The sequence below is a fragment of the Ranitomeya imitator genome, chromosome 1, assembly GCF_032444005.1.
Source record: "Ranitomeya imitator isolate aRanImi1 chromosome 1, aRanImi1.pri, whole genome shotgun sequence".
In the NCBI taxonomy this organism is placed as follows: domain Eukaryota; kingdom Metazoa; phylum Chordata; class Amphibia; order Anura; family Dendrobatidae; genus Ranitomeya; species Ranitomeya imitator.
This window is the reverse complement of record NC_091282.1, coordinates 1,103,542,707-1,103,566,590: the sequence shown is the minus strand read 5'-3', so window position 1 is coordinate 1,103,566,590 and position 23,884 is coordinate 1,103,542,707. Positions and strand designations below refer to the sequence as shown.

The window sequence follows — 23,884 nt, the reverse complement described above, 5'->3', positions numbered from 1 at the left end:
CCAACACACCCTTTACCCTAATCCCAACACTAACCACACCCCTAACCCTGACACGCCCATAATCCCAACCATAAACGTCATCCAAACCCTAATCCCATCTCCAGCCCCAACCCTAACTTTAGCCCTAACCCTAACCCTAAGGCTTCTCTTACACATACCGGGTTTTTTTTTTTTTTTTTACACCTACAGAAGAAACAGGAGTCTAAACTCTCAATAATGTAAATTCAATAAAGAAGTTGAGCTCAAATGCCAGTGACCTCATATCAAAAAAAGTTTTATTGGTTCAAAAAGCTCACTCACAAGTAATGGCAAAAATAGCCAAAATATAGTAACAAGACAAAGATGAAAGGAACAGGAACAAGGATAAAAACATATGCAATCAGCCACTCAGGGTGTCTCTATATAGAAGAAAGCCTAGGGCAATGTAATCTAATAGGTAGAGACAAACATCCCAATAATAGTGCATACCAACTAGTGCTAGGGAACACACACCAGCAATTTGCTGGTTCCAATAAATGTATGGGGTGTATAAGCCCACCGGCTAACTCAAATATGACAGGTGCTTACCCATGTGGGAGAGAGACCGTGACTGGCTGAAGACAGGAGGACCCCGACGCGCGTTTCGCGTGGTTGGCCCCCCGAGGAAGCCAACCACGCGAAACGCGCATCGGGGTCCTCCTGTCTTCAGCCAGTCTTCAGCCATCATGTATGGATGTCTCTCCTAGTTCCACACGCAGCCCCCCTGACGCACGTTTCGCGGTCTGCTTTTTCAAAAGGGGTTTGTTTGTTGATCGCTCTCACAAGAGATAAAATAGGGCACATACCGGAAATGTAATCAGGCACACCGGCGCACACACGCCCAGGATCAGGCTCCATTGTACCCGGCGGTCGTCAGGGCAGCACACACACAGGGCGGAAATCCGCCAGGTGTAGCTGTACAATATACTATGTGGCTGTGTCGGTTCTGTTATATACTACGTCGACTGTGCAATATACTACGTGGCTCTGTTATATACTACATGGCAGTACAATATACTACGATATGCGACGTGGCTATGTTTTATACTACGTGGCTCTGCTATATACTACGTGGCTGACCAATATACTACGTGCCTGTGCAATACACTACGTAGCTGTGCAATACACTACGTGGCTGTGTTATATACTACGTAGTTCTGCTATATACTACGTACGCTGTTACATACTACGTAGCTCTGTTATATACTACGTTGGTTGCGTTATATACTACGTCACTGTGCAATATAGTACGTAACCTGTGCTATAATACTACCCACATATTCTAGAATACCTGATACGTTAGAATCGGGCCCCCATCTAGATAGATATATATATATCTATGTATAATTATACAGTACAGACCAAAAGTTTGGACACGCCTTCTCATTTAAAGATTTTTCTGCATTTTCAGGACTATGAAAATTGTACATTCACACTGAAGGCATCAAAACTATGAATTAACACATGTGGAATTATATACCGTATATACTCGAGTATAAGCCGAGATTTTCAGCCCAAAATTTTGGGCTGAAAGTGCCCCTCTCGGCTTATACTCGAGTCACGGTGGGTGGCAGGGTCGGCGGGTGAGGGGGAGAGGGCGCTGAGGCATACTCGCCTAGTTCCGGCGATCCTAGCGCTCCCCCTGCCCGTCACACTGTCTTCGGTGCTGCAGTTCTTCTCTTCAGCGGTCACGTGGGACTGCTCATTAGAGAAATGAATACGCGGCTCCACCTCCCATAGGGGTGGAGCCGCATATTCATTTCTCTAATCAGCGGTGCCGGTGACCGCTGATAGAGGAAGAGCTGCGGCACTGAAGACCATGTGACAGGCAGAGGGAGCGGGACGCCGGGAGCAGGTAAGTATGTCATATTCACCTGTCCCCGTGCCACACGCCGGGCGCCGCTCCATCTTCCCGGCATCTCTCCGCTCTGACTGTGCAGGTCAGAGGGCGCGATGACGCATACAGTGTGCGCGGCGCCCTCTGCCTGATCAGTCAGTGCGGAGAGACGCCGGGTGTTATGGCTGGCAATCAGGCAACACAGCGTGCAGTAATCAGCGCACATACAGAGATCTGGCAATAACCAAAAACAATAGGACGAGCTCTGAGACGTGGAATCTCTGTAGACTGCAGTACCTGATCTATCCTCACACAACTATAAGCAGCAGTGGATTGCGCCTATCACTACCTATGCAACTCGGCACTGCCTGAGGAGCTGACTAATAATAATAAATAATAATCTTTATTTTTATATAGCGCTAACATATTCCGCAGCGCTTTACAGTTTTGCACACATTATCATTACTGTCCCCAATGGGGCTCACAATCTAGATTCCCTATCAGTATGTCTTTGGACATAGATAGAAATACAAGCCTGACTTACCTCAGAGAAATACCCCAAAGGAATAGGCAGCCCCCCACATATAATGACTGTTAGCAAGATGAAAAGACAAAAGCAGGAATGAAATAGATTCAGCAAAGTGAGGCCCGATATTCTAGACAGAGCGAGGATAGCAAAGAGAACTATGCAGTCTACAAAAAACCCTAAAACGAAAACCACGCAAAGGGGCAAAAAGACCCACCGTGCCGAACTAACAGCACGGCGGTGCACCCCTTTGCTTCTCAGAGCTTCCAGCAAAAGTTAATAGCAAGCTGGACAGAAAAAACAGAAAACAAACTAGAAGCACTTATCTAGCAGCGCAGCAGGCCCAAGGAAAGATGCAGAAGCTCAGATCCAACACTGGAACATTGACAAGGAGCAAGGAAGACAGACTCAGGTGGAGCTAAATAGCAAGGCAGCCAACGAGCTCACCAAAACACCTGAGGGAGAAGGCCCAGAGACTGCAATACCACTTGTGACCACAGAAGTGAACTCAGCCACAGAATTCACAACAGTACCCCCCCCCCTTGAGGAGGGGTCACCGAACCCTCACCAGAACCCCCAGGCCGACCAGGATGAGCCACATGAAAGGCACGAACAAGATCTGGGGCATGGACATCAGAGGCAAAAACCCAGGAATTATCTTCCTGAGCATAACCCTTCCATTTGACCAGATACTGGAGTTTCCGTCTAGAGACACGAGAATCCAAAATCTTCTCCACGATATACTCCAATTCCCCCTCCACCAAAACAGGGGCAGGAGGCTCCACAGATGGAACCATAGGTGCCACGTATCTCCTCAACAACGACCTATGGAATACATTATGTATGGAAAAGGAGTCTGGGAGGGTCAGACGAAAAGACACCGGATTGAGAATCTCAGAAATCCTATACGGACCAATAAAACGAGGTTTAAATTTAGGAGAGGAAACCTTCATAGGAATATGACGAGAAGATAACCAAACCAGATCCCCAACACGAAGTCGGGGTCCCACACGGCGTCTACGATTAGCGAAAAGCTGAGCCTTCTCCTGGGACAAGGTCAAATTGTCCACTACCTGAGTCCAGATCTGCTGCAACCTGTCCACCACAGAATCCACACCAGGACAGTCCGAAGACTCAACCTGTCCTGAAGAGAAACGAGGATGGAACCCAGAATTGCAGAAAAATGGAGAGACCAAGGTAGCCGAGCTGGCCCGATTATTAAGGGCGAACTCAGCCAACGGCAAAAATGACACCCAATCATCCTGGTCAGCGGAAACAAAACATCTCAGATATGTTTCCAAGGTCTGATTGGTTCGTTCGGTCTGGCCATTAGTCTGAGGATGGAAGGCCGAGGAGAACGATAGGTCAATGCCCATCCTACCACAAAAGGCTCGCCAGAACCTCGAGACAAACTGGGAACCTCTGTCAGAAACAATATTCTCAGGAATGCCATGTAAACGAACCACATGCTGGAAGAACAAAGGCACCAAATCAGAGGAGGAAGGCAATTTAACCAAGGGCACCAGATGGACCATTTTAGAAAAGCGATCACAGACCACCCAAATGACCGACATTTTTTGAGAAACGGGAAGGTCAGAAATGAAATCCATCGAAATATGTGTCCAAGGCCTCTTCGGGACCGGCAAGGGCAAAAGCAACCCACTGGCACGTGAACAGCAGGGCTTAGCCCTAGCACAAATTCCACAGGACTGCACAAAAGCACGCACATCCCGTGACAGAGATGGCCACCAGAAGGATCTAGCAACCAACTCCCTGGTACCAAAGATTCCTGGATGACCGGCCAGCACCGAACAATGAAGTTCAGAGATAACTTTACTAGTCCACCTATCAGGGACGAACAGTTTCTCGGCCGGACAACGATCAGGTTTATTAGCCTGAAATTTCTGCAACACTCTCCGCAAATCAGGGGAGATGGCAGACACAATGACTCCTTCCTTGAGGATACTCGCCGGCTCAGACAACCCCGGAGAGTCGGGCACAAAACTCCTAGACAGAGCATCCGCCTTCACATTTTTAGAGCCCGGAAGGTATGAAATCACAAAATCAAAACGAGCAAAAAATAACGACCAACGGGCCTGTCTAGGATTCAAGCGCTTGGCAGACTCAAGACAAGTAAGGTTCTTATGATCAGTCAAAACCACCACGCGATGCTTAGCACCCTCAAGCCAATGACGCCACTCCTCGAATGCCCACTTCATGGCCAGCAACTCTCGGTTGCCCACATCATAATTACGCTCAGCAGCAGAAAATTTCCTGGAAAAGAAAGCACATGGTTTGAACACTGAGCAACCAGAACCTCTCTGTGACAAAACCGCCCCTGCACCAATCTCAGAAGCATCAACCTCGACCTGGAACGGAAGAGAAACATCAGGTTGACACAACACAGGGGCACAGCAAAAACGACGCTTCAACTCCTGAAAAGCTTCCACGGCAGCAGAAGACCAATTAACCAAATCAGCACCCTTCTTGGTCAAATCGGTCAATGGTCTGGCAATGCTAGAAAAATTACAGATGAAGCGACGATAAAAATTAGCAAAGCCCAGGAATTTCTGCAGACTTTTTAGAGATGTCGGCTGAGTCCAATCCTGGATGGCCTGAACCTTAACCGGATCCATCTCGATAGTAGAAGGGGAAAAGATGAACCCCAAAAATGAAACTTTCTGCACACCGAAGAGACACTTTGATCCCTTCACGAACAAGGAATTAGCACGCAGTACCTGGAAAACCATTCTGACTTGCTTCACATGAGACTCCCAATCATCTGAGAAGATCAAAATGTCATCCAAGTAAACAATCAAGAATTTATCCAGATACTCACGGAAAATGTCATGCATAAAAGACTGAAAAACAGATGGAGCATTGGCAAGTCCGAACGGCATCACCAGATACTCAAAATGACCCTCGGGCGTATTAAATGCCATTTTCCATTCATCTCCCTGCCTGATTCTCACCAGATTATACGCACCACGAAGATCAATCTTAGTAAACCAACTAGCCCCCTTAATCCGAGCAAACAAGTCAGAAATCAATGGCAAGGGATACTGAAACTTAACAGTGATCTTATTAAGAAGGCGGTAATCAATACACGGTCTTAGCGAACCATCCTTCTTGGCTACAAAAAAGAACCCTGCTCCCAATGGTGACGACGATGGGCGAATATGTCCCTTCTCCAGGGACTCCTTCACATAACTGCGCATAGCGGTGTGTTCAGGTACGGACAAATTAAATAAACGACCCTTAGGGAATTTACTACCAGGAATCAAATCGATAGCACAATCACAATTCCTATGCGGAGGTAGGGCATCAGACTTGGACTCTTCAAATACATCCTGAAAGTCCGACAAGAACTCTGGGATGTCAGAAGGAATGGATGACGAAATAGACAAAAATGGAACATCACCATGTACTCCCTGACAACCCCAGCTGGTTACCGACATAGAGTTCCAATCCAATACTGGATTATGGGTTTGTAGCCATGGCAACCCCAACACGACCACATCATGCAAATTATGCAGTACCAGAAAGCGAATAACTTCCTGATGTGCAGGAGCCATGCACATGGTCAGCTGGGCCCAGTACTGAGGCTTATTCTTGGCCAAAGGTGTAGCATCAATTCCTCTCAACGGAATAGGACACCGCAAAGGCTCCAAGAAAAATCCACAACGTTTAGCATAATCCAAATCCATCAGATTCAGGGCAGCGCCTGAATCCACAAACGCCATGACAGAATACGATGACAAAGAGCACATTAAGGTAATGGACAAAAGGAATTTGGACTGTACAGTACCAATAACGGCAGAGCTATCGAACCGCCTAGTGCGTTTAGGACAATTAGAAATAGCATGAGTAGAATCACCACAATAGAAACACAGTCTGTTCCGACGTCTGTGTTCTTGCCGTTCTACTTTAGTCATAGTCCTGTCGCACTGCATAGGCTCAGGTTTACTCTCAGACAATACCGCCAGATGGTGCACAGATTTACGCTCGCGCAAGCAACGACCGATCTGAATGGCCAAGGACATAGACTCATTCAAACCAGCAGGCATAGGAAATCCCACCATTACATCCTTAAGAGCTTCAGAGAGACCCTTTCTGAACAAAGCCGCTAGTGCAGATTCATTCCACAGAGTGAGTACTGACCACTTCCTAAATTTCTGACAATATACTTCTACATCATCCTGACCCTGGCATAAAGCCAGCAGATTTTTCTCAGCCTGATCCACTGAATTAGGCTCATCGTAAAGCAATCCCAGCGCCTGGAAAAATGCATCAACATTACTCAATGCAGAATCTCCTGGTGCAAGAGACAACGCCCAGTCCTGTGGGTCGCCGCGCAAAAAAGAAATAATAATCAAAACCTGTTGAATAGGATTACCAGAAGAATGAGGTTTCAAGGCCAAAAATAGCTTACAATTATTTCTGAAGCTCAGGAACTTAGTTCTGCCACCAAAAAACAAATCAGGAATCGGAATTCTTGGTTCTAGCATCGATTTCTGATCAATAGTATCTTGAATCTTTTGTACATTTACAACGAGATTATCCATTGAGGAGCACAGAGCCTGAATATCCATGTCCACAGCTGTGTCCTGAAGCACTCTAATGTCTAGGGGAAAAAAAAGACTGAAGACAGAGCTAAGAAAAAAAAATGATGTCAGGATTTCTTTTTTCCCTCTATTGGGAATCATTGGTGTGGCTCCCAGTACTGTTATGGCTGGCAATCAGGCAACACAGCGTGCAGTAATCAGCACACATACAGAGATCTGGCAATAACCAAAAACAATAGGACGAGCTCTGAGACGTGGAATCTCTGTAGACTGCAGTACCTGATCTATCCTCACACAACTATAAGCAGCAGTGGATTGCGCCTATCACTACCTATGCAACTCGGCACGCCTGAGGAGCTGACTAGCCTGAAGATAGAAATACAAGCCTGACTTACCTCAGAGAAATACCCCAAAGGAATAGGCAGCCCCCCACATATAATGACTGTTAGCAAGATGAAAAGACAAACGCAGGAATGAAATAGATTCAGCAAAGTGAGGCCCGATATTCTAGACAGAGCGAGGATAGCAAAGAGAACTATGCAGTCTACAAAAAACCCTAAAACGAAAACCACGCAAAGGGGCAAAAAGACCCACCGTGCCGAACTAACAGCACGGCGGTGCACCCCTTTGCTTCTCAGAGCTTCCAGCAAAAGTTAATAGCAAGCTGGACAGAAAAAACAGAAAACAAACTAGAAGCACTTATCTAGCAGCGCAGCAGGCCCAAGGAAAGATGCAGAAGCTCAGATCCAACACTGGAACATTGACAAGGAGCAAGGAAGACAGACTCAGGTGGAGCTAAATAGCAAGGCAGCCAACGAGCTCACCAAAACACCTGAGGGAGAAGGCCCAGAGACTGCAATACCACTTGTGACCACAGAAGTGAACTCAGCCACAGAATTCACAACAGCCGGGACCGGATGCTGGGAGCTGCAAGCAAGAGAGGTGAGTATGGCATTTTTTTTTTTATTGCAGCAGCAGCAGCAATGGCAGAGCTTTCTATGGCACAGCTATGGGGCAATATTGAACGGCGCAGAGCACTATATGGCAGCTATGGGGCAATACTGAACGGTGCAGAGCACGATATGGCAGCTATGGGGCAATACTGAACGGCGCAGAGCACTATATGGCAGCTATGGGGCAATACTGAACGGTGCAGAGCACTATATGGCAGCTATGGGGCAATACTGAACGGTGCAGAGCACTATATGGCACAGCTTTATATGGCACATCTATGGGGCAATAATGAACGGTGCAGAGCACTATATGGCACAGCTTTATATGGCACATCTATGGGGCAATAATGAACGGTGCAGAGCACTATATGGCACAGCTTTATATGGCACATCTGTGGGGCAATGATGAACGGTGCAGAGCACTATATGGCACAGCTTTATATGGCACATCTATGGGGCAATAATGAACGGTATGGAGCATCTATTTTTATTTTTGAAATTCACCGGTAGCTGCTGCATTTCCTACCCTAGGCTTATACTCGAGTCAATAAGTTTTCCCAGTTTTTTGTGGCAAAATTAGGGGGGTCGGCTTATGCTCAGGTCGGCTTATACTCGAGTATATACGGTACTTAAAAAAAAAGTGTGAAGCAGCTGAAAATATGTCTTATATTCTAGGTTCTTCAAAGTAGCCACCTTTTGCTTTGATGACTGCTTTGCACACCTTGGCATTCTCTTGATGAGCTTCAAGAGGTAGTCACCGGGAATGGTCTTCTAACAATCTTGAAGGAGTTCCCAGAGATGCTTAGCACTTGTTGGCCCTTTTGCCTTCACTCGGTCCAGCTCACCCCAAACCAATCTCAATTGGGTTCAGGTCTGGTGAATGTGGAGGCCAGGTCATCTGGCTTAGCACCCCATCACTCTCCTTCTTGGTCAAATAGCCCTTACACAGCCTGGGGTATGTTTGGGGTCATTGTCCTGTTGAAAAATAAACGATGGTCCAACTAAACGCAAACTGGATGGAATAGCTTGCCGCTGCAAGATCCTGTGGTAGCCATGCTGGTTCAGTATGCCTTCAATTTTGAATAAATCCCCAACAGTGTCACCAGCAAAGCACCTCCACACCATCACACCTCCTCACCATCACACCTCCTCCTCCATCACACCTCCTCCATGCTTCACGGTGGGAACCAGGCATGTAGAGTCCATCCGTTCACCTTTTCTGCGTCGCACAAAGACACGGTGGTTGGAAACAAAGATCTCAAATTTGGACTCATCAGAGCAAAGCACAGATTTCCACTGGTCTAATGTCGATTCCTTGTGTTCTTTAGCTCAAACAAGTCTCTTCTGCTTGTTGCCTGTCCTTAGCAGTGGTTTCCTAGCAGCTATTTTACCATGAAGGCCTGCTGCACAAAGTCTCCTCTTAACAGTTGTTCTAGAGATGTGTCTGCTGCTAGAGCTCTGTGTGGCATTGACCTGGTCCCTAATCTGAGCTGCTGTTAACCTGCGATTTCTGAGGCTGGTGACTCGTATAAACTTATCCGCAGAAGCAGAGGTGACTCTTGGTCTTCCTTTCCTGGGGTGGTCCTCATGTAGGCCAGTTTCTTTGCAGCCCTTGATGGTTTTGCCACTGCACTAGGGGACACTTTCAAAGTTTTCCCAATTTTTCGGACTGACTGACCTTCATCTCTTAAAGTAATGATGGCCACTCGTTTTTCTTTACTTAGCTGCTTTTTTCCTGCCATAATACAAATTCTAACAGTCTATTCAGTAGGACTATCAGCTGTGTATCCACCAGACTTCTGCTCAACACAACTGATGGTCCCAACCCCATTTATAAGGCAAGAAATCCTTCTTATTAAACCTGACAGGGCACACCTGTGAAGTGAAAACCATTCCCGGTGACTACCTCTTGAAGCTCATCAAGAGAATGCCAAGAGTGTGCAAAGCGGTCATCAAAGCAAAAGGTGGCTACTTTGAAGAACCTAGAATATAAGACATTTTCAGTTGCTTCATACTTTTTTGTTAAGTATATAATTCCACATGTGTTAATTCATAGTTTTGATGCCTTCAGTGTGAATGTACAATTTTCATAGTCATGGAAATACAGAAAAATCTTTAAATGAGAAGGTGTGTCCAAACTTTTGGTCTGTACTGTATATATATTTTGCAGCCATTGTTCTGGGACAAGGGCTCTGGCCGTACGTGGATGCATTTTCAATTACAATTACTATCTACCAGTATGTAACTCTCAGCAATCAGAGCATGGACTATTACAGTGGATGCCTTTCCTGACTGCTCTTTTCCTTTTGTATTGCAGGCAGATGCTGAGAGGTCTCCTCATCAGATAAGGAAAGTTAAGAAAAAAAAAGTTGCAACTCCCATACTAAAAGAAATCTTTCCTTTTGATAACATCTCTGCTATTTTAAGGGAGCCAGAAGATGCCTTTAAAGAAGTTGCAGAAGAAGACTCATTCAGTAAGTGAGCACAATGCATACAAACGAAACGGTTAATTAATTCTCTCTAACAAGCTGTTTGTCAGACGTGTGTGACAATATGGAGTAACACCAAAGAAAAGAGCCCGGTGTATGCAAAATACAGGGATCACCTAAGAAATGATAATATAATATTTGTCATTTAAATAGACGGCCACAAACAAGATAAAATCAATTGAAAAGCCTACTGCTATAAAAGAACAGACAGTGCAACCCATGATAGAGCTTTGGTCTATCCCAACCAACTAAAATGCACATATAATATACACTATACTGTAAACAAACGTGCAATGATTCAATAAGTAAATGGTAACCCCAAACAGATAATTTGCAAATAAGTAAGTCAATGTTTTTGTATATGCAAAAACAAAGGGAAAAGAAACCATGCAACATTAAGGAAGCAATTAAGTTTATCTGTGCAAATACTGCAATCAAATGGGAAGAGAAACCAATGTAGGCTTAAAATAAAAACTGATCAAATTTAGTTGCATGTACAGAAGTTTCTATACAAAAACAGTACCCCACATAGTGGTAGAGTAACGGGCTGCGCAATTGTGAACCGCCAAATCAATATCAAGACCTGTTATTATTAAAGGTGGTTGGAAAGGGGCCAGACCCTACGTCTATCGCCATAATATAGTTTCCTCAGGGGAAGAAGTGCAATTTAAAGGCCTGTATGAACATATATACATACAGTGAATAACTATTATTTACTCGTTGTTGGCAGCGGTGAGGAGAGGTGTTGTCCAAGGTTCAGCGTCTCCCTTATACCCATGTGCAAACATAACATAGCCAGTGAGAGTAAAAAGTATCCTGTACCCAATGGAAGTCACAAATAGTTGTTATATCTTACTGCGATTGCGTTATCATGCCTGAACCCACACGGAAGACACTCAAGTAGGGGAAAATGAATGCATGAGACACGCATACTCCGTTATACGCGCTTACTTGACGATGCAAAGTACTGTATCTGTAAAGCCGAAAAGTGTCTACATTCCCAGACTCGAAACCATATCAGAGTTAAAGCAATCATGCCGCCGCATATACTGTTATTCTATACTATGAAAGTAAATCATTATGCAAAACTTGCATAAAGTAGAAAGCCAAAATTGTGTAAATTAACTATTAAACAGATGAAGAAAAATAATATAACGTAATATAGCCTAAAATAAGCAAAAAGATTGATTAGTGAACATACAGTTATGTGAAAAAGTGTTTCCCCCTCCTTGATTTCCTATTGTTTTGCATGTTTTTCACACTGAAAGGTAACCTCTCACCAGGTGCTGCCACCACCTTTCAGGGCTGATATACAGCATTCTCGTTGATGCATAACCCAAGTGCGTTTCAGCTTGAGGTCACGAACAGATGACCGGGCTTTCTCCTTAATAATTTTTTGGCAGACAGTGTTACATTTACCACACAGCAAGTGTTCCAGGTCCTGAAGCAGTAAAACAGTCACAGACTATCACACTACTATCACCATATTTTACTGTTGGTATGATGTTCCTTTTCTAAGGCAGATGTATAGGGACATAGAACTTCCCAAAATTTCAACTTTTCTCTTGTCAGTACAGAGTATTCTCCCAAAAGTCTTGTGGATCAAGATGTTTTCTGGCAAAACTGAGATGAGCCTTTATGTTCTTATTGATCAGCAACTAGTGTTGAGCATTCCGATACCGCAAGTATCGGGTATCGGCCGATACTTTCCGATACCGAGTTCCGATACTTTTGTGGTATCGGGAATCGGTATCGGATCCATATTAATGTGTAAAATAAAGAATTAAAATAAAAAATATTGATATGCTCACCTCTCCGGAGGCCCCTGGACATCACCGCTGGTAACCGGCAGCCTTCTTTGCTTAAAATGAGCGCGTTTAGAGCCTTCCATGACGTCACGGCTTCTGATTGGTCGCGTGCCGCTCATGTGACCGCCACGCGACCAATCACAAGCCGCGACGTCATTCTCAGGTCCTAAACTCCTCATTCTAGGAATTTAGGACCTGAGAATCAGAAGCCGTGACGTCATGGAAGGCCCTAAATGCGCTCATTTTAAGCAAAGAAGGCTGCCGGTTACCAGCGGTGATGTCCAGGGGCCTCCGGAGAGGTAAGTATATCAATATTTTTTATTTTAATTCTTTATTTTACACATTAATATGGACTGGGTGCCCCGGAAGTGATCATATGGGCATAGTGTTTATCTGGATGCCGGTAAAATTTTCTCAGCCCGAACTGCGAGCGTAATTTTGGCACCAAACTTACGCTCGCAGTTCGGGCTGAGAAAATTTTACCGGCATCCAGATAAACACTATGCCCATATGATCACTTCCGGGGCACCCAGGCTAAAGTTACGACCCGCGCATGCGCAGTGATGTAAATTATGCTATGCCCACAGTTGGGCAAAGCATAATGCGCAGGCGCCAGAGGCGAATTCACTGCGCAACTGCTAAGAAAGAGCACGATCTGTGCGATTCACAGATCGCGTTTACGACGGACACGCCGAGAAGCAGGGGGGAGGAACCGCTATTTGACCACGCCCATACGACCTGACCAACTTGAGTGACAGGACAAAACGGCCAGTTCACAAAGGTATTTCGGCAGCCTAACGGGGGAATAAAGGCACCAAAAAGGCACTAATGTAAAGCCCAGCTCTGCCCCTATTTCACACTATTTTTACTATTTTTATCTAATCTTTAAAAAACGGGGTGACAGGTTCCCTTTAACTGAGGCAAGTGAAGCCTGCAGTTCTTTGGATGTTGTTGCGGGGTCTTTTGTGACCTCTTGGATAAGTCGTCGATGCACTGATGGTAATTGTGGTCGGCCGCCCTCTCCTGGGAAGATTCACCACAGTTCCATGTTTTTGCCATTTGTGGATAATGGCTCTCACTTTGATTTACTGGAGTCTCAAAGCTTTAGAAATGGCTTTATAACCTTTTCCTGATTGAGAGATCTCAATTTGTTTCTCATTTGTTCTAGAATTTCTTTGGATTGCGGCATGATGTCTAGCTGTTGGTGTGCTTCACTTTGTCAGACAGGTCCTATTTAAGTGGTTTCTTGATTAGGAACAGGTGTGGCAGTAATCAGGAGTAATCAGGCCTGTGTGAGGCTAGGGAATTTGAACTCAGATTCCAAAGCATATTATGAACCACAATTAATTTATGTTTTGAGCAGGGCTGTAGAGTCAGTAAGCCAAACCACCTACTCGATTTCCCTGACTTTGTACTCCACTTCACTGCTTCATTACTGAGCATGTACATTAAGTGCACCACAGTTTCATCTCAACAAAAAGCCTAGATCCTTAGATCAGGAATAGAACAGATATTTATAGGACATTTTATACCTTTCCCAATCTATTAAGAAAACATTTACAGCACATCTTGCACTGAACTACTGTACCCAATTTATTATTTATTTAAAGTGAGAGGAAAAAGTATCCTCCTGCATATATATCTTGTATAAATGTTCATATTTATTAGTATTTCATCATAAAAGCAGTAACGGCGACATATCACTGTCTACCCGGGAAGCAAACCGACCCGTTTCGACAGTTGAGTCTTGATCATGGTCATCATTGAGATCAATTTTAAGAGCTCTCCGCAAGTGTACAATGGGATTTCCATCTGGACTCAATTGCTGGCCACTTCAGAACTCTGCAGCGCTTTGTTTCCAACCCACATGCTTATGTGCGCACCCGTGCATGCATGTACGTGCACACACTGCACATATGGTACATACTAGCCTAGTTCCTCCAGAGTCCCACAGATAAAGGACCTTTGGTGGTCCTTAAGCTCAGAATAGAAATGCTTGGAGATCTGAGCAATTGCCCAGTTATCATCTTTTCCCACGCTGACCCTGACTGTAATTAGGGCTTATTTTTGGAGTAGGGCTGATATTTCAAGCATACTCAAAAATGTGTAAAATCATTCTGCGGCTTATTTTTGGAGAAACACTGTAGTAGTAATAATAATAATAATAATCTTTATTTATATAGCGCCAACATATTCCGCAGCGCTTTACAATGATGGTCCAGCCATCTTCAGGGAGTGGGGGATAGATGGAGATAGTGAATGGGCTACACACACAAACATAAAATGACTTTGATTACTAAATGTGATAGGCCGCTCTGAACAAATATGTTTTGAGCGAGCGCCTAAAACTATGCAAATTGTGGATGGTCCTAATATCTTGGGGTAGAGCATTCCAGAGGATTGGCGCAGCACGGGAGAAGTCTTGGAGTCGGCAGTGGGAGGTACGGATTAGGGCAAAGGTTAGTCGAAAGTCATTTGCAGAGTGCAGCGGTCGGTTAGGCCGATAGACAGAAATGAGGGAGGAGATGTATGGGGGTGCCGCACTGTGGAGAGCTTTGTGGGTGAGAACAAGTACGTTGAATTGTATCCTGTAATGAATGGGCAGCCAGTGTAACGTCTGGCGAAGAGCGGACGCGTCCGAGTAACGATTAGCCAGATGGACAACCCTGGCTGCTGCATTAAGGATGGACTGGAGAGGGGAAAGTCGAGTGAGGGGGAGGCCAATTAATAGAGTGTTACAGTAGTCCTGGCGGGAGTGGATCAGGGCGACAGTGAGGGTTTTTGTTGTTTCCATGGTGAGAAAAGGGAGGATTCTAGAGATGTTCTTTAGGTGTAAGCGGCATGAGCGGGCAAGAGATTGTATATGGGAGGTGAAGGAGAGATCGGAGTCAAACATAACACCCAGACAGCGCGCCTGCTGTCGGGGTGTTATTATGGTGCCACCCACGGAGAGGGAAATGTCAGATTTAGGGAGGTTAGTAGATGGCGGGAGCAGAAGAAGTTCAGTTTTGGAGAGGTTGAGTTTCAGATAGAGAGCAGACATGATGTTGGAGACTGCAGACAGACAGTCAGTGGCGTTTTGTAATACAACGGGGGTAAGGTCAGGGGATGATGTGTATAGTTGTGTGTCATCAGCATAAAGATGGTTCTGCAAGCCAAATCTGCTGATGGTCTGTCCAATTGGTGCCGTGTAGAGAAAGAAGAGAAGGGGGCCAAGGACTGAGCCCTGAGGTACCCCAACAGTGAGAGGAAGAGGAGATGAAGTGGAGCCAGAGAACAGAATACTGAAGGAGCGGTCAGAAAGATAGGAGGAGAACCAGGAGAGAGCAGTGTCCTTAATGCCCAGTGACTGGATCCTAGAGAGTAGGAGAGGGTGGTTGACTGTGTAGAAAGCTGCAGAAAGGTCGAGAAGAATGAGCAGAGTGGTCACCCTTATGTTTTGCTGTCAGAAGGTCATTGGTCACTTTGATGAGTGCAGTTTCTGTCGAATCTAGGGGGCGAAAACCAGACTGTGAAGGGTCTAGGAGGGAGTGAGTGGAGAGGTAACGGGTAAGGCGGGAGTATATCAGGCGCTCCAAGAGTTTAGAGATGAAGGGGAGATTGGAGACTGGTTTGTATTTGTTTGTGCAGGATGGGTCGAGGGTGGGTTTTTTGAGTAATGGAGTAATGATAGAGTGTTTGAAGGAGGAGGGGAAAATGCCAGAGGAGAGGGAGAGATTAAAGATTGTAGTTAGGCGAGTTGTGATGACTGGAGAGAGAGACTGGAGGAGATGTGAGGGAATGGGGTCGGTGGTGCATGTAGTTGGACGAGAAGAGGAGAGAAGCCTGGAGACTACTTCTTCTGTGATGGGATCGAATGTGGAGAGTGAGCCAGGGGAAATGCAGGGAGGGATGGGAGTCACTGAATTTGGTGATTGGGAGCGGATTTCCTGACGGATATTGTCTATTTTCTCTATAAAGTGGGAGGCCAGGTCATCAGCACAAATGTCTGTGATAGGTGCTTGTGCTTTTGGCCTGAGGAGGGAGTGAAAGGTGTCAAAAAGTTTCTTGGAGTTGTTGGATAGTGAGGAGATCAGGGTGGTAGTAGTAGGTCTGTTTGGCGAGGTGAAGGGCCGAGTTATAGGTCCTTAACATAAATTTGAAGTGTTCTGGTGTGCGTGTTTTCCTCCATAAGCGTTCAGCACACCTAGAGCATCGCTGGAGAAATCGGGTTTGTGATGTGAGCCAGGGCTGTTTCACTCTGTGTTCGGAGGTTCTGAGGGTGAGGGGAGCTACTTGGTCAAGTGTGGTTCTAAGAGTGTAATTGAAGTGATGTACAGCCAGATCAGGACAGGATAAAGAAGAGATTGGGGACAATGATGAGTGTAGGGAGTCTGAAAGTGTATGAGGGTTAATGGCTTGTAGATTTCTGACTGAATGGTAGGTAGGAGGGTGCTGGGGTGAGCTAGGATTTGTGAGTGTGAAGGAGAGAATGTTGTGGTCAGAGAGGGGAAGCGGCGAGTTATCTAGGTAGGGGATTGAGCAGAGCCGGGCGAAAACCAGGTCCAGGGTGTTACCGTCTTTGTGTGTTTCAGAGGTTGAGAGCTGTGAGAGGCCTAGAGAAGTGGTTAGTGATATAAGCTTGGATGCAAATGTGGAAGTGGGGCTGTTAATGGGGATGTTGAATTCTCCCAGGATAAGGGTTGGTAGTTCTGAGGACATGAAGTGCGGCAGCCAGGCAGAGAAATGGTCCAGGAAGTGGGTGGGTGAGCCTGGGGGCCGGTATATGACCGCTACTCTGAGGGAGAGGGGATGAAAGAGCCTGATGGTGTGGACTTCAAAAGAAGGTAATGAGAGTGATGGAACTGGGGGGATGACCTGGAAAGTACATTGTGGGGACAGGAGTATGCCGACTCCACCATCAGGTCTGTTTGTGGGTCTCGGGGAATGGGAGAATTGTAAGCCACCATGGGAAATGACAGCAGGGGAGACCGTGTCAGAATCCTGAATCCAGGTTTCCGTGAGGGCCAACAGATTCAGAGAGTTTTTCAGAAAATAATTGTGTAGGAAAGGAAGCTTGTTGCATACAGACCGTGGGTTCCAAAGGGCACAATTAAAAGAAGGAGGAGATGAAGGAGTGCAATTAATATTAGTAAGATTATTAAGGTTTCGATGTGAGGTAGGGGTTGAGGTTGGGGGATGGTGGACCCGGGTTGGGGGAGATGTCCCCTGAAATCAGTAGGAGCAGGAAGATAAAGAGCAAGTAGTTTTTGGAATTGTATGAAGATGTTTTGTGCAGTGTGTTTGGGCAAGATGGGCTGACGTTTTTCAGGAAGGTGAAAAGTGCATGGGAGCTGCACATGGGAGAGGGAAGGAGTGAGGAGTTGATGTATATGAGTCGTGATGGAGGGGGAATTGGGCGGTTGAAGTGGATTGCAATGGAACATAGGAGGATAGGAATAAAGCACATGGATAGAAGGGAGAGCAGAGTGTGGGTTACCTGACTCCTGCCCTGACTAACTGCCATGGAATAACTGCAGTATCACAACGCTTATCTTCTGTGATGCGTGCACCCCTAAGGATGGTTCTAAATTTATAGTCCAGACTGCTGGGTCAGAAGAGATGGATTGTGGGAACTGGTTGAGGATAATTTGGCAGCTGGGGTCAGCACACCAGGTTTTTTTTTTTTTTATATGATCAAAGACATTCAGCCTGGCAACATCTATTTTAACACCTCCACCAGATAAGATCTACACTGATCCCAGTCATGGATATGCAACAGTGAGTTTTAAGTACAATGCACCAAATGATTTATAACAATGAATTAGCAGACACATTAAAATATGTTTCAAGATGGTACAGCAGCAGATGATACAGCAGACAGCAAGCAGAGGGAATTTTTACCATAAGAGTCTATTGCACCAGATGAGACAGCAATCAGAGGTGGGAAGTTGTACCATTTGAATATATTGCAGGAGATAGCAAGCAGAGGGAATTTTTACCATAAGAGTCTATTGCAGCAGATGAGACAGCAATCAGAGGTGGGAAGTTGTACCATTTGAATATATTGCAGGAGATAGCAAGCAGAGGGAATTTTTACCATAAGAGTCTATTGCACCAGATGAGACAGCAATCAGAGGTGGGAAGTTGTACCATTTGAATATATTGCAGGAGATAGCAAGCAGAGGGAATTTTTACCATAAGAGTCTATTGCAGCAGATGAGACAGCAATCAGAGGTGGGAAGTTGTACCATTTGAATATATTGCAGGAGACCGCAAGCAGAGGGAATTGTAGGTGTAGGAACTGTAGGTGTAGTACAGCAATACGTGGAAAGCTTTTAATTTGAATGTCCAATATGTAATACTATAATTTACACTCCAGTTGTGAAATATCACTTTCACATTGCCGTTTTGGATCAGGCCTGGCTAGCTTTGGCTTCTCCCAGGAAAATCACCCACATTCCATAGGTGCCTGGAGGATGGTACATAGTCTATTTTCTTATGATGAGAACTGCACTTCTGCCTTGGCTTGAGCAAAGCAGAAACCATTTATACATCTGGTATTGCTAAAAGATTATTATCTGCTTTTTTCTCAGCAATATAACTTGATGGCATATGCATACTTCATTAAATGGCAATGTACACTTATTGTTTTGTAGATCCTCCTTTACACAGCACTGCAGTCTATAATGATGGTGACGATAACATCCTGCAGACTAATGAAAATCCTGATGAAATCGCAGCAAAGCAGATGTTTCCCATAGCATCTGTGGTCCAGGAGAAAAGGTAGATAGATGTCCCCTGTAATAGGTTTATAGAACATTTGATGCAAATCACAAGTATATTAGTAAAGATATATTTCTGTATGGTCAAATCATCTTTTCACCGTTGATCACCGTTTTATTGCATGTCTAATAACCTTGTACCATGAGCAACCACACAAATGTGTTCTCCAGATTTCTTAAGCTGCCGTCATTAGTCTTGAAGTACTGATATGTGCTGGATGGGTCATGTGTATTTCTACAAGAAAATTAACAATTGTGGACAGACAATTTTTTATGAACATATTGGACAACTGTAAAAGATAATTATAAGTGATATAATGAAACATTTGCAATGACTACGGTGAACTGATTGACAATCGCCATAATCGGTACAATCTTCACCTGCAAATAAAGTTACTGATTTATCAAGTCACATAATAATTTGTCAGGGGTAATGAGATCACCACCAATCACTGAAAACAAGGGTAATCTGCTTCTTTGGCCTCATTCATTCATGTGCTGTCCATATGCAAAACTGATGGCATACTTCTAGCACACCGATGTATGCAAGTCAATGGTGTAATTCACATGAGTATTTGTACACACGAATCAATGGAACGATTGTAGGATACACTATTCTGATGGATCAGACTCGCCAATTAAACTCAATGTACGGTATGCATTAAAAAACTGGATACCGTACGGATGACATCTGCTTTTTATCAATTCATTTCATTTGTTGACACAAAGCTTGATTTGGACAATTTATATATTTTAAAATATTCACGTATAAAACGGATACCGTCTGGATGTAAGAAACTGATACATGTATCACAATATGGATATAAAAAAATCATCCATTTTTTTTATGAATGATTTCTACACCGGTCCTTGATACCTGCTTTTTCTACTTTTGCAGGACAGCATTGTACAGAATTTCTGTGAGCCCATGCAAAGCTGTTCTCAGTAAGCATATACAGTGACTTGTGAAAGTATTCACCCCATTGGCTTTTTACCTATTTTGTTACATTACAACCTGTGTAAATATTTTTGTATTCCGTTCACGTGAGATAAATCAGCCCTAAATATTGTAAGTTGGTGAAGTGAGAAAAATATAGGCATAAATTTAATTTTTGGGATAAAATAAATAAATATTGGCATGTGCATATGTAATCGCCCCTTTTGAGATGAAGCCCCTAAAAATTTCAGTTGCAAGCAATTGACTTGCTGGGTGAAAAGAAGTCCACCTGTGTGCAATGTATTAAGGGTAACATGATCTGTAAGTATATACACACCTTTTCTTAAAGGCCACAGAGACTGCAACACCATTAACCCCTTACCGACATGGGGCGTAATAGTACGCCGATGTCGGTCTCCCTCCCTTTGATGTATGCTCTTTGAACAGCTGACATGTGCCTGCAATAGCTGCGGGTAGAAGCACGATCCAATCGCAGCTATTAACCAGTTAAATGCCGCTTTCAAACTCTGACAGCAGCATTTAAATCATGCTTCTCGCCGTCGGGCCGGAAATACGTACACCGATGACCCCGTCACATGATCGCGGGTCAACGGTGTGTTGCCATGACAACCTGAGGTCTCCTGGAGACCCCTATGGTTGTCAGTGCCGGCTTGCTGTGAGCGCCACCCAGTGGTCAGCGCTCATAGCAAGTGAGAAATTCTACTACATAGAGGCGATCTGAATATTGCCTCTATAGCAGAACCGATCGGGTTGTGGCAGATTCTATTGAAGCATGCAAAAATTAAAAAAAAAAAAAAAAAAAAGTTTAAATCACCTCCCTTTCGCCTCATTCAAGATAAAACAATAAAAATAAAATCAAACATACATGTTTGGTATTCCCGTTTTCAGGATCGCCCGATCTATCAATAAAAAAAGGATTAATCTGATCGCTAAACAGCGTAGCAAGGGAAAAAATCATAACGCCAAAATTACGTTTTTTAGTCACAACGTCATTGCATTAAAATGCAGTAACGGCGATCAAAAGATTGTATCTGCACCAAAATGGTATCATTAAAAACGTCAGCTCAGCACGCTAAAAACAAGCCCTCACCCAACCCCAGATCACAAAAAATGGAGATGCTACGGGATATCGAAAAATGGCGCAATTTTATTTATTTATTTTTAACAAAGTTTAGAATTTTTTTTCACCACTCAGATAAAAAAGAACCTAGACATGTTTGATGTCTGTGAACTCATAATGACCTGGAGAATCATAATGGCAGGTCAGTTTTAGCATTTAGTGAACCTAGTAAAAAAAGCCAAACAAGTGTGGGATTGCACTTTTTTTTTTTGCAATTTCACTGCACATGTTTTTTCTTCTTCTGGTTTTCTAGTCCATGACATGGTAAAACCATGGTAACTGGTGTCCTTCAAAAGTACAATTTGTTCCGCAAAAAACAAGCCCTCACATGGCCATATCGACGGAAAAATAAAAATGTTATGGCCCTGGGAAGAAGGGGAGTGGAAAAACGCAAAACCAAAAAAGCTTCGAGGGTTAAGGCGTTATGCAAGTGGGACTACTACCCAAACACCATGAAGACCAAGGAGATCTCCAAATAAGTCAAGGACAAAGTTGTTGAGAACTACAAGTCAGAGTTGGGTTATTAAAAAAAAAAAAAAAAAAATTTATCCCAATCTCTTATGAGCACCATCAAATCCCTTTGTCATCAAATGGAATCATGGTACCACAGAAAACCTGCCAAGAGAGGGCCACCCACCAAAACTCTCAGCCCGAGCAAGGAGGGAAAGACATCATAGAGACCAAAAGATAACCTTGAAGGAGCTGCAGAATTCCCAAGCAGAGACTGGTGTATAAGTCCATGCAACCACAATAAGCCATACACTCCATAGAGGTGGCCTTTATGGAAGAGTGGGCAGAAAAAAAAACTTTACTTGCACACACAAAATGTAAGGTTTGTTTTGAGTTTGCTAGAAGACATGTGGAACAGTCCCCAAATGTATGGAGGAAGGTCCTGTGGTCAGATGAGACCAAAATTGTACTTTTTGACCACCAAGTTAAATTCTATACCTGGTGCCAAACCAACTCATCATCCCAAGAACACCATCCCCACAGTGAAACATGGTGATGGCAGCATTATGTGGTGGGAATGTTTTTTGGCAGCGTTGACTTGGAAAATTGTCCGAGTCGAGGGGAAGATGGATGGTGTGAAATACAGGGATATTCTTTCAGTGTGTCAGTGATATGAGACTGGGACGGAGGTTCACCTTCCAAGAAGACATACTGCTAAAGCAACACTCTAGTGTTTTAAGGGGAAATGTGTAAATGTTTTGGCGTGGAATAGTCAAAGCCCAGACCTTAAAGGGAACCTGTCACCCCCAAAATGGAAGGTGAGCTAAGCCCACCAGCATCAGGGGCATAACTACAGCATTCTGGAATGCTGTAGATAAGCCCCCGATGTATTCTAAAAGATGAGAAAAAGAGGTTAGATTGTACTGACCCAGGGGCGCTCCCGGTCCGATGGGTGTCGTGATCTGGTCCGGCGCCTCCTATCTTCATCAGATGACGTCCTCTTCTTGTCTTCACGTTCCTACGCAGGAGTACTTTGTCTGCCCTGTTGAGGGCAGAGCAAAGTACTGCAATGCGCAGGCGACGGGAAAGGTCAGAGAGGCCCGGCACCTGCGCACTGCAGTACTTTGCTCTGCCCTCGACAGGGCAAACAAAGTATGCCTGCGCCGGAGCGTGAAGACAAGAGGAGGACGTCATCTGATGAAGATAGGAGGCGCCGGTCCGCGACACCCATCGTACCAGGAGCGCCCCTGGGTGAGTATAATCTAACCTCTTTTTCTCATCTTGTAAGATACATCGGGGGCTTATCTACAGCATTCCAGAATGCTGTAGATAAGCCCCTGATGCTGGTAGGCTTAGCTCACCTTCCATTTTGGGGGTGACAGGTTCCCTTTAATCCGATTTGAAAATCTGTGGTCAGGCTTGAAAATTGCTGTTCACCAGAGGAAACCATCTAACTTGAAGGAGTTGAAGCAGTTTTGCCATGAGGAATGGGCAAAAATCCAAGTGGAAAGCTATATGAAGCTCATCGAGACTTATCCAAAGCGACTTGCAGCTGTAATTGCCGCAGTAGGAGGCTCTGCAAAGTACTGAGTTTAGGGAGTGAATAGTTATGCACACAAGTTTACAGTTATTGTCATTTTTGTTGTTTGCTCCACAATAAAAGAAAACCAAATGTTCATAGTTGTAGACAAGTTCTTTACATGAACTGATGTTAACCCTCAGAAAAACAAGTGAAATTCTGGGTTGTAAGGTAGCGAAACACAAAAAATGCCACGGGGGAGAGAGAAGAGGGTGAATACTTTTGCAGGCCGCTGTATTCTTGAAAGATAAGCTGCATAGACAGGCAATTCAGAGCCCCAGCCTGAACAAGATAAATAAAATCTCCTTTTGATTCCAAAATGTAAAAATGTAGTATTCAAAATAATCTCAACATTATTACATATATTATAAAGAAAATATTTACACTAGACTCTGGCCTGACTGCCGCCAGTGTTTACACCAGACTCTGGCCTGACTGCCGCCAGTGTTTACACCAGACTCTGGCCTGACTGCCGCCAGTGTTTACACCAGACTCTGGCCTGACTGCCTCCAGTGTTTACACCAGACTCTGGCCTGACTGCCGCCAGTGTTTACACCAGACTCTGGCCTGACTGCCGCCAGTGTTTACACCAGACTCTGGCCTGACTGCCGCCAGTGTTTACACCAGACTCTGGCCTGACTGCCGCCAGTGTTTACACCAGACTCTGGCCTGACTGCCGCCAGTGTTTACACCAGACTCTGGCCTGACTGCCGCCAGTGTTTACACCAGACTCTGGCCTGACTGCCGCCAGTGTTTACACCAGACTCTGGCCTGACTGCCTCCAGTGTTTACACCAGCCTTTTTTTTTGTTTACTGA

The 23,884-nt window shown here is 44.7% G+C and overlaps 1 protein-coding gene across 6 annotated transcripts in view; it reads left to right on the top strand.

Annotated features, from left to right (window-relative positions):
• The window catches only part of CENPU (centromere protein U), a 226,321-nt gene that overhangs the window by 50,926 nt on the left and 151,511 nt on the right, over positions 1 to 23,884 (top strand). For all 6 annotated transcript variants that reach the window (XM_069744313.1, XM_069744312.1, XM_069744311.1 and 3 more), the window contains exons 4-5: positions 10,217 to 10,373; positions 18,835 to 18,961. In XM_069744313.1, the coding sequence (XP_069600414.1) occupies positions 10,217 to 10,373; positions 18,835 to 18,961 (284 nt within the window). The remainder of the gene's footprint in view (positions 1 to 10,216; positions 10,374 to 18,834; positions 18,962 to 23,884) is intronic.